At 42.8% G+C, this 14,717-nt stretch overlaps 1 protein-coding gene across 3 annotated transcripts in view; it reads left to right on the top strand.

Moving 5' to 3' along the window:
* ssh1a (slingshot protein phosphatase 1a) overlaps positions 1 to 14,717 on the top strand; it is a 78,464-nt gene that overhangs the window by 48,380 nt on the left and 15,367 nt on the right. For all 3 annotated transcript variants that reach the window (XM_034170273.1, XM_034170275.1, XM_034170274.1), the window contains 4 exons: positions 6,408 to 6,472; positions 7,100 to 7,221; positions 8,501 to 8,569; positions 8,729 to 8,794. In XM_034170273.1, coding sequence (XP_034026164.1) covers positions 6,408 to 6,472; positions 7,100 to 7,221; positions 8,501 to 8,569; positions 8,729 to 8,794 — 322 coding nt within the window. The remainder of the gene's footprint in view (positions 1 to 6,407; positions 6,473 to 7,099; positions 7,222 to 8,500; positions 8,570 to 8,728; positions 8,795 to 14,717) is intronic.

Genomic DNA, 14,717 nt, shown 5'->3' on the forward strand with positions numbered 1-14,717 from the left:
AGCATGAGAGACAGACAGGAGAGAGAGAGAGGGAGGGGAGAGAGAGGGAAAGACAGGAGAGAGAGAGTGAGAGACAGACAGGAGAGAGAGAGAGAGGGAGGAGAGAGAGGGAGGAGAGAGAGCGAGAGACAGACAGGAGAGAGAGCACGAGAGACAGACAGGAGAGAGAGGGAGGAGAGGAGAGCGAGAGAGACAGACAGGAGAGAGAGCACGAGAGACAGACAGGAGAGAGAGAGAGACAGACAGGAGAGAGAGAGAGGAGGAAAGAGAGAGAGAGACAGGAGAGAGAGCATGAGAGACAGACAGGAGAGAGAGAGAGGGAGGGGAGAGAGAGGGAAAGACAGGAGAGAGAGACAGGAGAGAGAGAGAGGGAGGAGAGAGAGAGAGACAAACAGGAGAGAGAGAGGGAGGAGAGAGCGAGAGACAGACAGGAGAGAGTGCACGAGAGACAGACAGGAGAGAGAGAGAGAGAGAGGGAGGGGAGAGAGAGAGACAGACAGGAGAGAGAGAGAGGGAGGAGAGAGAGAAGGAAAGACACGAGAGAGAGAGCGAGAGACAGACAGGAGAGAGAGAGAGAGAGACAGGAGAGAGAGAGGGAGAGAGAGACAGGAGAGAGACAGGAGAGAGAGAGAGCGAGAGACAGACAGGAGAGAGAGAGAGGGAGGAGAGAGAGAGAGAGAGAGAGAGAGAGACAGACAGGAGAGAGAGCGAGAAGGAGGAGAGAGAGAGAGAGACATGACATTTTTGGTTGTCTAGTCCATAAACTAAGTTTTGTTTCATGAGGAGCTCCGGGTCTTAGGAGGTTAAATGTTGAAATAAAAGAATTTGATTTGCTTTATCAAAATACATACTGGCAAATGAATTCAGAAAACACACAGGAGAGAAGCAGATGCATATTGGCATTTACCAATTATTTAAATTTTTCCCCAATTATGAACAGTCGCAGGAGAGAAACATTAGGAGCTATGTCTTGGTTAATATATTAAAAGGCTAGAGGCTATGCATGCAATATGTAAAAAAAATTATTTTTTGGAAATTCAATTTTACCACCCACACAGGAGAGAAGCAATTTATGAAAAAGTGTAATGTCAGTACTTCCACAGAAGCATGCCCCCAGACACCCCTAGGTGACACGCGTCATTGGCGTATGTATCGCGTGCCTTAGGCATGCTTCACGCGACTCACGCCTGTGGCTTTTCCTATAGGACATCCGTCTGTCCATGAGTCTTGCAAGTGAAACTCCTCCTAAACTGTTTGCTGGATTTCAGTGAAACACAGTGGTAGCACACTATATGAAGATGTGCATGAAGGAAAGCAAATCCAGTCACACATCTTGAAGAGGAGACAATTGGAATTTTGTGTTTAATCAATACATCATATGATAGTGAAATTAAAAGAACAACTCTTTCTAAACTGGATGGTGGTTTTCAGTGAAACCTTATACAGTGGTAGCACACCATATGAAGATGTGAATTAAAGAAAATAATTCTGATCTGTTGACTTCAAGGAGAGATCATTTTTTGTTTTTCATTGTTGCTTCATACTGTATGATATTGATCTCCTCCTAAATTGGCTTATGGAGTTCAATGAAATTTCACCATGTAAAGACGATATATATACAGTGAGGAAAATAAGTATTTGAACACCCTGCGATTTTGCAAGTTCTCCCACTTAGAAATCATGGAGGGGTCTGAAATTTTGATCTTAGGTGCATACCACTGTGACTGGGCACATCTAGACTGCTCTGTCCGGTACATGCGAATTGGTTTTAATGGAATGCATTACGATGGGGTGGGACGTTTTGTCTGATGTGAGCGAAATATCTTATACAAAATCTGTTATATACGGTGTTTACTACATGGAAAACCATACAAAAGCATTGGGACTTTGGCTTTTGTCCTGTGAGTGCAGATATTCAGTTTATACAATGACGGTTTTACTGTGTACTTTGTGAAAAACATTTTTCAAAAGTCAATGAAATGTTTTATTTCAACAAAGTAATTCAAATGTTACATAAACTTCTTTGTAGTAGAATGGTAGAGTGTAAGATAACGTCACTTCAGTTATATTTTTCCAGTGAATTTATGGATGAGATGTTCTCTGTAAAACTGTCCGGCTTAGTAGGACAATTTATTTCATGCTGGTAGCTGTAATTAATGCTCTGATCAATGTGAGTTATCTACCTGTTGTGACATTTCTAAACACAGTGCTCTGTCAACTGAGCTTTGCTAATGAGCTGCGACATTCCCTTTCTGTGACCTGTTTCTTTTATGCAGCTTCAGTTAAGTATCAGATTTTATGCCAAACAAACATAAGTCCACAAAGTGTAGCCAACAAAGTTTCCCTAAGGGAAAAAGTATTTTCTTTTGGTGACTTAGCAAACATGATGAAACACACTGCACCTTATTATTGCTTCCAAGTATTGGCTTGGAGGAGGTCTGAGTGTTAACCACTAGGGAGCGCAGTTACTTAACATACCTTCTGTAGGCTGCTTGAACAATCTGCTTTATAGTAGCTCACTAAGTGCCTAATAGGGATACAACTTTTTAATTCCTTTCCTTGCAAACAATTCCCTGACTTATGAGCTATCTTTGAAAAGGTTCACCCATGAACCCATATTTGTACTCTTATGCAAAACTTGTTTGAATATGGTCAAGGTTGCATGGAGCACTCTTGGCTTTCAAAGACTTCAGTGGTGATTAAATTGTGTTGCTGAGTCATCATGCTTAGTCATGAAGCAAATAATTAAGTTCTGTCACTTTCACCCTTGTTTCAGTTTCATTGCGAGTTCTACATGAGTGCTAGTGGTATGTCATTCAAGAAAAGTTTGAAGTTGTTCAGAAGAAGAAGGAGAAATGGAGGAGAAATTGGGTGCAGTTCCAGTCCCATTCATCATGTGCCTGTAGAAGAAGCCTCACTGGCCAGCAGAAGCCGAATGCCACTCAAGGAGCAGATTGTTGGTCGGTACCAGTTTCTTGGGAAATCAGTTAAATAAAGACAGAAAGGAGAGTGTGGTGGAATTATCAAGAGAGGTGACTACTGTGGAGCGATAACCTGAATTTTCCAGTCATATCCGAGAAAGCAATACGGTCCAAGCTCAAAAATGTGTTTCATTTGTATGACAAATGTGCCAAGAAAGGAAAATTTGTGGCATTAGAAGAAATTCTCGATATCATCAAAGTACACCGTGAATGGCTCAGTGCTGATGACAAAAAGCTGTACTCCATCCAACTCCAAAGCAAGGGCAAAGTGGGCTATTCGATAGGCAAAGCTGCATTCAAGCACACTATCCATCCTTCCAAGAGAAGAAGATTCTCTGATGCTGAAGCCTCCTATTCTTTAACAAACTCAACAGCCCTGGATACTGACAGTGACTCTGAAGAAGAAGAGGCTGAAGAGTACAATTATGGTGAAGATGACAGAGTTGATCAAAATGATAGTGATGGTACTTCTTCCTCCACAAGAAGGCATAACAAATCTCCCAGTTGCTACGAGACTTGTAACTGGAACACACATCTCCACCAAAAAAGCTGCAAAAATCTGCCAACAGTTGTCAGAGGAGGGCATTGATACCCCAGCCCGTAGTCCGCAAGGCATTTACAAAGCAATTTTCAAGATACCTGGTAAAATGAAGAAATACTTGATCAATACCCTACGCAATTAGAAATGGAGTCTGGTAAACATATTGATGGAAATGAATATCAAGTGGTTGTCATCAAGAATGAAAAGTGAAATCAAGCTGACTACTCTGAAGCTGTGTGATGGCAAGGCTGAGACCATTGCAGAAGGATTGAAGCTTCTTGGACAAATTTCACCTGTGGGACGCAATCTCAGTGATTATTACTGATTAGTGATTAGACTGCAGAGAATGTTCTTGAGCAAAGGCTATGGCAAGCCACAATTCAGGAGCTGCCAACACCATGTCTTGGACAGAATCCTGCACATTGTTATGACTCGGGAGCTAACAGGTGCAAGCAAGTCACAGAACATCATTTTTTTTTTTTTTTTGTCAAAGAACCCATGACAAGTTATGACGAACGCCAAGGCTCCTTCCAGAATGGAACTCATGTCATTGAAGATCAGGCTGTCTGGAGAGATATGAAGTTTCTGTTCCATTTAACCCGTGCCTTCAGGTTCTCCCAGAAAATGGAGACTTGCCTTTCATCAAGTTTCAGAAAATTACGAATATCTTTAATGCCAGATGGAATTCATGAGCAGTCTTAACCCTTCTTGTATTTTTCCTCATTCCACATGTAACAGAAAGATTGCAGACGGTCTTCCAGTTCATTTCACATGACTGGGCGGACCACTGGTTCAGTGACCAAATGTATAGACCTAAAGATTATGCAGAGCTATCGCAAGCCTTAAGGCCCCCTGACACGAGCATGTCTTTGATTCACGCAGTAGCACGTATGTCATCCTGACGATCCCATCCGCTGTGTTCCCAGCTGGACGTTCTTTGTTCTACCGCCTGCTACGCACTCTGTGCTGGACGCTGTGTATATAAAATAATTATTTCGTGTCAGATTAATCATTTTCTCCGCAAATTGGCCGTTGAAAATGGCTATAATCACTTCCTGAATCACAGAAGTGTTTATAGTAGATTTAACATCTTGTTATAATCGTTCAGACGAGCTGAGCTCTGATGCGATCCGCTGACGTCATCACTCGCTCTGTTCACTTCTTTACTCCAGTTGACGAGCTGCACATCGTGTTGGTGATTAGATCGTGCCACGTAGTACGACATTTATGCGTGAAAGATTTTTTTTAACATTTCAAAATTCTCTGTGTGCAATAGCACACTTTCTCGCATCCTGTCTGCACCCATTAAAGACAAGTTTACTCTCCAGCATGACACAGGTCATGCTAGTGTGTGAGTCAAAGACATGCTCATGTCAGGGGGCCTTTACAACCCTACAGGACTGCTTTGAAATGCTTAACAAATCACTGGAAACATGAACTATCAAAATTAAGATAAATAACACAAAAGATGCAGAAACCGGAAGACAATCCACGAACCAAACACGAAATGGGGAACAACGAAACATTCCACCTGCTGTCATGGGCATTGCATGTTTGGACAGGCGTGCACGAAACCGTCACTGTAGTTGTGTTTGCACGCATGAACATAGTGCGAGCACGTGGATAGTTGCGCACACAATAGCAGAGGAAAAAAATTTAAAAACACCACATTTTATAATACTTTATAATACTTATTTATAATACAACACACTTCATAAGCTATTTGTGTTGGGGGGGGGGGGGGGGGCAGAAGATGACGAAATACTCCACACACCATTTGTGTAGGTTGGGGTTTGGGTGGTCGGCACAGTTTGACACATATGTATTGCTTGGTTACGCCACTTTCATGTGGCACTTTGACAATTTTCAGACACAGGTCGAATGTGATCGCCTGCTCTCCACTATCGTACCAGATGCGTGAATAGCCCTGCCTTTTCTAAGTGTGCAGCGAGCGGTGTTAGATGTTCGTGTGTGACACCTGGAATTTGGCTGACATCTGCCGAGAGGGGTATCGAATAAGCACACGTGCAGGGCATTCTTTGTCTTTCAGCCGCTTGTGTGCGCGAATGTTGTGGCGACAGGATGTACGAGGCGTTTGAGGCAGCTCCGACTTTTCACGAATGGCATGCAATTCCTCCTTGGTGCGCTAGTCAGCTTAAATCGTGTTGTGTGAAGGGGCACTAAACATCATCAGAAAGCAATCAGTGCTGTGAGTGAGCAATTAAGGTCATGCAAGAACTACATGCCACATGCAAGAACAAAGCCAACCTGCCATTGCATTTTGTTCTCTGTAATGACTTGCCGCAGCTTGACTATTGACTAATTTGACTTTATATTACATCTTCTTTTTATTGTTCTGGAATATAGAATACAGTTCTTTTAACAGTTAAACATTTTGGATCTTTTTCCCTTTTTGTTTGTTATTCAACCAGGGTTCTAGTTTTTGGAAATCCACCCAAATGCAACTGAGTATAAAAATTTCAATGTTAAGTCCCTTCCACACAGGGTCAAAGTAGAGTCACGCAATGCGGTGTACCGATTACACCAAGCTTATGCAGCCCTACGTGGCCTGTGAAATGGACGCAAAAAATTAAACGTTCAATTTTTTCGTGAACACAGTGGACTTTTTTTTGGATCAAATACAAAAAAAAAAAAAACAAACATAGATTTTCCTTGGTTTCTAGCAAAAGCTAATCAAATTATGATTCAGGGCTGTGGGTTGCAAAATGGTTGTATCCCCAAACATTCATAGCCCTCCTAAGTGTCCATGGTTGGTGTTGTCAAAATATAACATATGTTTAGGCTTTTAGTGTAGATTTCCATCACTGACACTAACTACCCAAGTGCTTGTAACATGTCATTTCCTTTATGCTCTTCTTCAACAGGTGACTTACCTCAGCACCTTCAGGTGATGATAAACATTATTCGCTCGGAGGACAGAATCAAACTGGTGAGAGACGGCATACATACTGTATGTACACATATTAAAAACATGCACAAACAGATGTCAGTGAGTAACAGCTTGACAAACCCAGCTTTCCAGAATACTTTTTATTGTGTTTAACACTCTTATTTGCTCACTGTAATTATTGGGTAAAGAGAGCGTATGTTAACAGACTCAGAAGAGTATTACCAAATGTTTCCATGGGCTATTTATGTGTTAATGTAGAAGTGTGTTTTTAACTTAATGTTTACCACCACTGTGCTTTCACGCTTTGTGAAGGCTCACTCGCCTCATTATATTCAGTTTGTTCTGACATTGAACTTGCTGTCACCCATGCACAAATTTTAACGTTGGTTTATTAGATCAGATTTTAAAAGCTGCTTTGACAATCTGTTTGAGTTTTGCACGTCTAGTCTTTGCATGTACTTGAAAGCACTAGACAGCTACACAATCCTGTATCACACAAGGGCAATTCTGAGGCTAAATTTGATTTGTAAATTGTTGTTTGGTGCCTGTATAACATATATTTAGTTGTTCAGCAATGGAAATATTGGACACTCAGTATAAGAATGAACTATGTTACTATTAAGAAATGGGTTTGAATTTGACCTGTATTTTGTACACTGTGTGTAGGCTGTGCGGCTAGAGAGTGTGTGGTCAGATCGTGTGCGCTACATGGTGGTTGTTTACACCAGTGGACGGCAGGACACAGAGGAGAATATCCTTCTGGGAATTGACTTCACCAACAAAGACTGGTACAATGAAAATGATTGCTTTGTGATTATTCTTTGTGGAGCAGCTAAAAATATGCATTAAAACTACAAGATTTCCTTCTGTCATTTAGTTTTCATGAGAATTATTTAGATTCTCAGATATTAATCATGTCATCTACACTGCATCTGGAAAGTATTCACAGCACTTCACTTTTTCCACATTTTGTTATGTTACAGTATTATTTCAAAATGGATGAAATTCTGGTTGTTCCCCCCTCAAAATTCTACACCGTTAGGGCAATGTGACAAGTGTTTTTTTTTTTTTTTTTTTTTTTTTTTTTTTCAGATTTACAACAAAAAAACCAACAACAACTAATAAATCACATGTACATAAGTGTTCATAGCCTTTGTTGTGAAGCTCAAAATTGAGCTCAGGTGCATGATCTTTCCACTGATCATCCTTGAGGTGTTTATAGCTTAACTGGAATCGACCTGGGGTAAATTCAGTTGATTAGACATGATTTGGAAAGGCACACACCTGTCTACAGTGCATCCAGAAAGCATTCACAGTGCTTCACTTTTTCCACATTTTGTTATGTTACAGCATTATTCCAAAATGGAGTAAATTCATTTTTTCCCTCAATATTCTACTCACCACACCCCATAATGGAGGACAGTGATCCTAAGCACACAGCCAAGCTATCAAAGGCATGGCTTCAGGGCAACTGTGAATGTCCTTGAACCACAGCCCAAATCAGATTGAACATCTCTGGAGAGATCTGAAAATGGCTGTGCATTGTCGCTCCCCATCCAATCTGATGGCGCTTGAGAGGTGCAGCAAAGAGGAATGTGCAAAACCGCCCAAAGATAGGTGAGCCAAGCTTGTGACATCATATTCAAGAAGACTTGAGGCTGTGATTGCTTCCAAAGGTGCATCAACAAAGTATTGAACAAATGGTGTGAATACTTATGTGGATGTGATTTCTTAGTTTTTTATTTTTAATAAATTTGCATAAATTTCAAAAAAGACTTTTTATGTTGTCATTATGGGGTGTTGTGAGTAGAATTTTGAGGGTAAAAATGAATCTACTCCATTTTGGAATAAGGCTGTAACATGACAAAATGTGGAATGAGTGAAGTGCTGTGAATACTTTCCAGATGCACTGTACAGAATGCTGGTCTAAGTTGTTTGTTTGCTTTTTGTTTGTTTGTTTGTTTGTTTGTTTGTTTTTGTTTTCTTTTACGTTCCACACACACCAGTGGAAGAAATAGTGGTTTTCTCACATTTGCATTCTTTGTAATTTTGCCTCTACTTGACCAGCAAAAGCTGTTCAGTTGGCATGGTGCTGCCTCTGTGGAGCGATACAAAGATCCGTTTGGATGGAGATGGGTGAGTACCCTTGTGACCCTAAATGAGGCTACAGTTGCAACATAAAGCTTACAAGTCTGTTCTTGTTTTTAACACCTTCTATTGATGTTACATATAGTCCATGCTGATATAGCGTACATGGGAGCCCATCTTATGACCTAAAAATTGTTTATTCCTCAGGGGGTTTACAGTGAACACTGCGGGTCGGACTCATGTCTTCAAACCTGTGTCAGTGCAAGCTATGTGGTGAGTAATAAACTATGGAGCCACAATGACTGTTTTGTCTTTCAGCAGACTGCAGGAGTTGATGTAATGGTCACATTCCATTCTGCTGCAGAGTTGTAGGGCAGGGCAATGATTTCATAATCTTCCACCTACATATTATTCTCCATTGTCAACAAATGTCTGTAGATATGTCGATCCACATTAAATTAGATAAGCTAGAAGGTAAATTAGGTAAATTCTCAGTTTTGTACCCATTTTTAATAAGCTTGAAGAAAAAAGTACGTTTATATATACAGTGTGTGTGTGTGTGTATACGAGGTCTGTCAATAAAGTATAGGTCCTTTGTATTTTTTTCAAAAACTATATGGATTTCATTCATATGTTTTTACGTCAGACATGCTTGAACCCTCGTGCGCATGCGTGAGTTTTTCCACGCCTGTCGGTGACGTCATTCGCCTGTGAGCACTCCTTGTGGGAGGAGTCGTCCAGCCCCTCGTCGGAATTCCTTTGTCTGAGAAGTTGCTGAGAGACTGGCACTTTGTTTGATCAAAATTTTTTCTAAACCTGTTAGACACATCGAAGTGGACACGGTTCGAAAAATTAAGCTGGTTTTCAGTGAAAATTTTAACGGCTGATGAGAGATTTTGAGGTGATACTGTCACTTTAAGGACTTCCCACTGTGTGAGACGTCGCGCAGCGCTCTCAGGTGCCGTCGTCAGCCTGTTTCAAGCTGAAAACCTCCACATTTCAGGCTCTGTTGATCCAGGACGTCGTGAGAGAACAGAGAAGTTTCAGAAGAAGTCGGTTTCAGCATTTTATCCCGATATTCCACTGTTAAAGGAGATTTTTTTTTAACGAAAGACGTGCGGACGGATTGCAGCGTCGGCTCACAGCCGCCGCGATGCTCCGCCACAGGAAAAACACCTCCGTTGGAAGCCTTAAGGACAAGTTGGAACATGTCCAGCTGTTAAACAATTTCTCATATACTCACTCCACTGAAAGCCTTCAAAAGCTGCCTGGATTTTACAAATGGTTATCAACACGGAGGTGTTTTTCCTGTGCCGCCGCACCGCGCTGGCTGCGTCCCGACACGCGGACCCATCCGCACGTCTTTCATTAAAAAAATCTCCTTTAACAGTGGAATATCCGGATAAAATGCTGAAACCGACTTCGTCTGAAACTTCTCTGTTCTCTCACGACGTCCTGGATCAACAGAGCCTGAAATGTGGAGGTTTTCAGCTTGAAACAGGCTGACGACGGCACCTGAGAGCGCTGCGCGACGTCTCGCACCGTGGGAAGTCCTTAAAGCGACAGTATCCCCTCAAAATCTCTCATCAGCCGTTAAAATTTTAACTGAAAACCAGCTTAATTTTTCGAACCGTGTCCACTTCGATGTGTCTCGCAGGTTTAGAAAAAATTTTGATCAAACAAAGCGCCAGTCTCTCAGCAACTTCTCAGACAAAGGAATTCCGACGAGGGGCTGGACGACTCCTCCCACAAGGAGTGCTCACAGGCGAATGACGTCACCGACAGGCGTGGAAAAACTCACGCATGCGCACGAGGGTTCAAGCATGTCTGACGTAAAAACATATGAATGAAATCCATATAGTTTTTGAAAAAAATAAAAAGGACCTATACTTTATTGACAGCCCTCGTATATGTATATATATATATATATATATATATATATATATATATATATATATATATATATACACATCATAAAAGTTACTCCAAAGAGATGGCTTAGTGTATTCCTGAAGATTCCATAAAAAAGTAGCTTGAAATAAATTCCCCTATTTGCCTTAATATTGTTGAACCTGAGAATGTCAAAACTTAATGCCAACTACTTATTCTGACATTTTAAAAAGGTATTCTGTCATTTGGTACAAAGTGCATGACTCCATCATATGTTGAAGAGTTATAAGACTTTACTTGTGGATATTTCATGTAGTCAGAAATTGCTTTAAAACACAAACACATACGGTTGGTTTTTAAATGGTTAAAAACCCCTCAGCACTTTACCTTGAATGATTGTTGAATTATAAGAAAGCATTTCCCTAGTGAAGGATATTGGCAGTGGTGGGCACAGCTAACCAAAAAGTTAGCTTCAATAACTGGTAATCAGCTAACTGAAAAGATATCTTTTTAAATGCTAAACTGCCTAAAAACGTATCGGAAGCTACAAATAACCAATAACTTTAAATTTTGCCTCCCATACGCTCTCAGCTACTAAGAAGCTGATTTTGAGTTTAACACCGCCAAAGCTTCTGATAGAACCAATGGCGATCACAAACCCAAACAGCCAATGAGCCAGTACTTGTCTTTATGCACTCTGCCCCCTGCTGTAGGAGAATATCATTTACCCTGAGAGGATACAGTGGTCCCGCGATGAGGCAGAGGTCTTGAAATGGAAAGTAGGTTTAAGTTATTGTTTTGTTTTAAAAATAAAATTATTCCGGATAGAATAACTACATTAATGTAAACTCTTAAAATGTACAAAGTGATATATAATACATATCTGTTAATTTTAAAATAATGCACTAATTCTGAAGATTTGAACATTAACACACAGATGCCCAGAGGGGATTATGGGTAACTAAGCCTCCACTCATACTGATTGGTTGATTCATTCATTCTATGTAAAAACCAACAGAAGTGAATAAATGTAACATGTTGGTGTTTACAAATAAATGTGCTTTTGTAAAATATGTAATTTTTTTTCATTTGTATAAAAAAAGAAAGAAATTTTCAAGATCCCGCTAGACAGCGCCTAAGCGCACGTGTGATGACATCACAACTCTATCCAGTTAGGGAGACGAGGTTTCTTTCGATAACAAGAAATGTCAAAAAACTTTCTCGTGTGTTGGAATTGTGTGGCAATAGGAATCGCCTTTTGAATGCTTGAATAATGATGTCAGTCGCACAAAGAAATCAAATAGTGAAAACATGTTCGGTGCGGTGTCATAACATCCGATCTGTTAGCAGCTCGGTGCGGTGTTATAACAGATCAATCAGTTGCTCCGTGAGGCGTCATAACATCAAGCCTGTTTCACATGGCAAAATAATTAGGCTGATATCGGACCCGATTTTCCCCTTCCGGCAATCTTGAGGACGCCCCGACAATCATGATGACGCTAAATATAATCTTATCAGATATTCCTGCCATGTGTGTTGGTTAAGAAGGACGTGAGGAGCTAAATGTTGTGTGTTGGGGGGTGTGGCTGTACATTTTGGTGTTCTTTTCTTTTCTTTGCTCTCCAGGTGGCATGAAAACTGATTTGTCTGTGGAGAAGGTGCTGGCTGAAGAGTCCTTCACCCTCATCAACATCATGTGCAGCACCTGTGAATGGTGCTCACGTGCAGCCTTGAAGACTTTCAGCTGAAGCAGATAATTGGATGGCGTTCTGCATTTAAGTCATGTGTGATTCAAGCAGAACTGCCGGGAACTCGACCTTGTGATGTTCGTTTGTGAGACGCTGAGGACTGCGCCTGGGTTTGACACATCGAGCCCGTGAAGCAGGAAGGGTGAGGGACACATGCTGTCAGCACACATCAGAGGTGATTAAGTGTTTGACTAACTGTTGATAGTAACTTGGTATTTTGTTATGCAGTATACTTGAATTGTGATGAGAATTGTGCAGCTTGCTTCTCACTGCTGTGGCGTGCGGACAAGTGATCCTCCACCTGTTGTGAGAAGCTGCTCATTTGCATAAAGCTTAAAATACAGACCTGAATGTGTTGCTGATAGTGTGTGTCTTTTGAAGGATATTAGTTGTAACTGCTGACTTACCTCACCTCTTCTATGCTTCGCAGAGAGTCGGTTTGTCGTGTCCACCTGGGTGGTGTTTGGCGGTGGTAGTGGGTCCAGGAGCGCCGGGCTTCGATCCTTTTGGGCGCTGGAGAGCGTGCCAGCCTTCACTCCTCCAGAAGGACGCTATTTTGGTTTTTACACTTTGTTGTGCACCAGCGGGTGAAATAAATAAATTATTTTTGTTATTGGAACCGCTTTCTGGTTATTTTTAGCGCTGGGTTCCGTCTGACGCAGGTCCGCTCCTCAACCCGCGTCGACACATAACAGTAGTTCCCGGCCATTCCATAATGGACCCAGCGGCAGAGGCGGTTCCTTTTGCCGAAAAAGTTCAAGAACACTTGGAGAAAATATGGGAGCAATTACAGCATCTCGCAAACCAAATTAAACAAACAGACGCCCGTGTTACGGAGCTTGCAGCGCAAGCCGTTCCGCTTCCTGCTGCTCCAGCTGCGGCACCATCGATACCGGTGCAGATAACTCCGTCACCCAGAGATTCGGCGTCCGAACCGATTATTTGTCATCCGGAGCCTTATGCGGGAGACGTCGAAGCCTGTGCTTCGTTTTTGATGCAATGTTCTCTGGTTTTTGCTCAGCGACCGGCTTCCTTCTTTTCTGATGGGAGCCGTGTTTCGTATGTGACAAATTTGCTCCGAGGTGACGCCTTAGCTTGGGTCACAGCATTGTGGAGTAACAACTCGCCATTGTTAGGATCCTTTAAGGATTTCTCCCGGGAGTACCGACTGGTGAAAACGAATACCGTTGCCCAACGGTTGCTGAATCTCAGGCAGGGGAGGCGGAGTGCGGCGGAGTATTCCGTGGACTTCCGGATTTTTTCTGCTCAGTCAGGTTGGAACGCCGCAGCTTTACGAGGAGTGTTTGTAGATGGGTTAAATGAGTCATTAAAAGACGAGCTGGCAGTCCGTGACGAGCCAAACGATTTAGATGAGCTAATATCATTGGTGATTCATCTAGATGATCGGATGAAGGAGCATGGATGTGAGAGAGGGCGGCCATCAGAGCGGGTTTTTTCGTCTCAGGGTTTTCCCCGACACAGATCTGGGCCGCCTCTTCTTCACCCCACTGAGGCTCCTCCGACGGGACCTCTGGCTCCTCTTGCTGACGAGCCCATGCAGCTCGGACGAGCGGAGACCACTGTATTGCCCCGATATATAAGCGTCAAGAAAAATAATGGTGACGTATCTCCAGGTGTTCTGAGACAGGCAAAATAACACACACAAAAAAAAAAAAATCTTGTATGGGTTAATGTTTTGTTTTCTTAAAATAGGAGTTATAATTTGTTTGGGGAGTCAGAGGCGTGTCTGGTGGAGTGAATGTTAGGCGGTTAGAAGCCCGTCTGGGCTCACTTGATTGTTGTTTTTTTTATGTGTTTTTAGGTATTTTCTGTTTGGGTTATTGGGTCGTTTTATTTTGTTGTTTTTTTATTTCCCTACATCCCTAACCCCAACCTCACTTACCCCAAGACCGTTCGTCTTGTGGGTTGTGGGGTGGTGCAGGTTGGTCACGCTGAGCGTTCTCAGAAGACCTCTGCACCTGGGGGGGGGGTGTTAGGGGCGTTTTTCTTGATTTGGTTAGGGCCCGGTTCCACTCCAGCCTCGGTGAGCCTTTGTACCGTTCGTCATTGGTGTTGCCGGGGTGTGGTGCAGCGGGAACATACCTCAGTCGGAGGGGTGGGCCGATCTGTTGCCGTTCGCCATTTCGGTAGTTCCACCCCTCCCGAGAGGCTGGGGTATGGTCGAGTTGGGGCACCGGACGTATTTCCGTTTTTTCCGCTGCGCCTTGGGGTTGGGGCTGGGTTAGTTTTTCCTGTTCCCTTCCCCGGCTTAATGTTTTGAGCCGTTTGCCAGGATTGGGCCACCGAGGGGCTCTGGGAGGGACCTGGGGTCTTTCGGGGTGCCGGGGAGGGTGGCAGGGTTTACGGTTGTTTTGTTTGCCCCCGGGGTTGTTTTTGGTAGTCCTCCGGGGGTTGGATTTTGGTTTTGTTTTGTTTCCTTCCGGGTTCCGCCTCCGGGGTTGATGGGGCGGTCCTCTGGGGGGAAATTGGCTTGGGGCCGACTAGCCAAGTGTGGCCGGGTCTGGGGTTCCGGGGTTGTGGGGGGGGTACCTCCTGGG

This window comes from Thalassophryne amazonica, chromosome 5 (assembly GCF_902500255.1).
Source record: "Thalassophryne amazonica chromosome 5, fThaAma1.1, whole genome shotgun sequence".
Lineage (NCBI taxonomy): Eukaryota > Metazoa > Chordata > Actinopteri > Batrachoidiformes > Batrachoididae > Thalassophryne > Thalassophryne amazonica.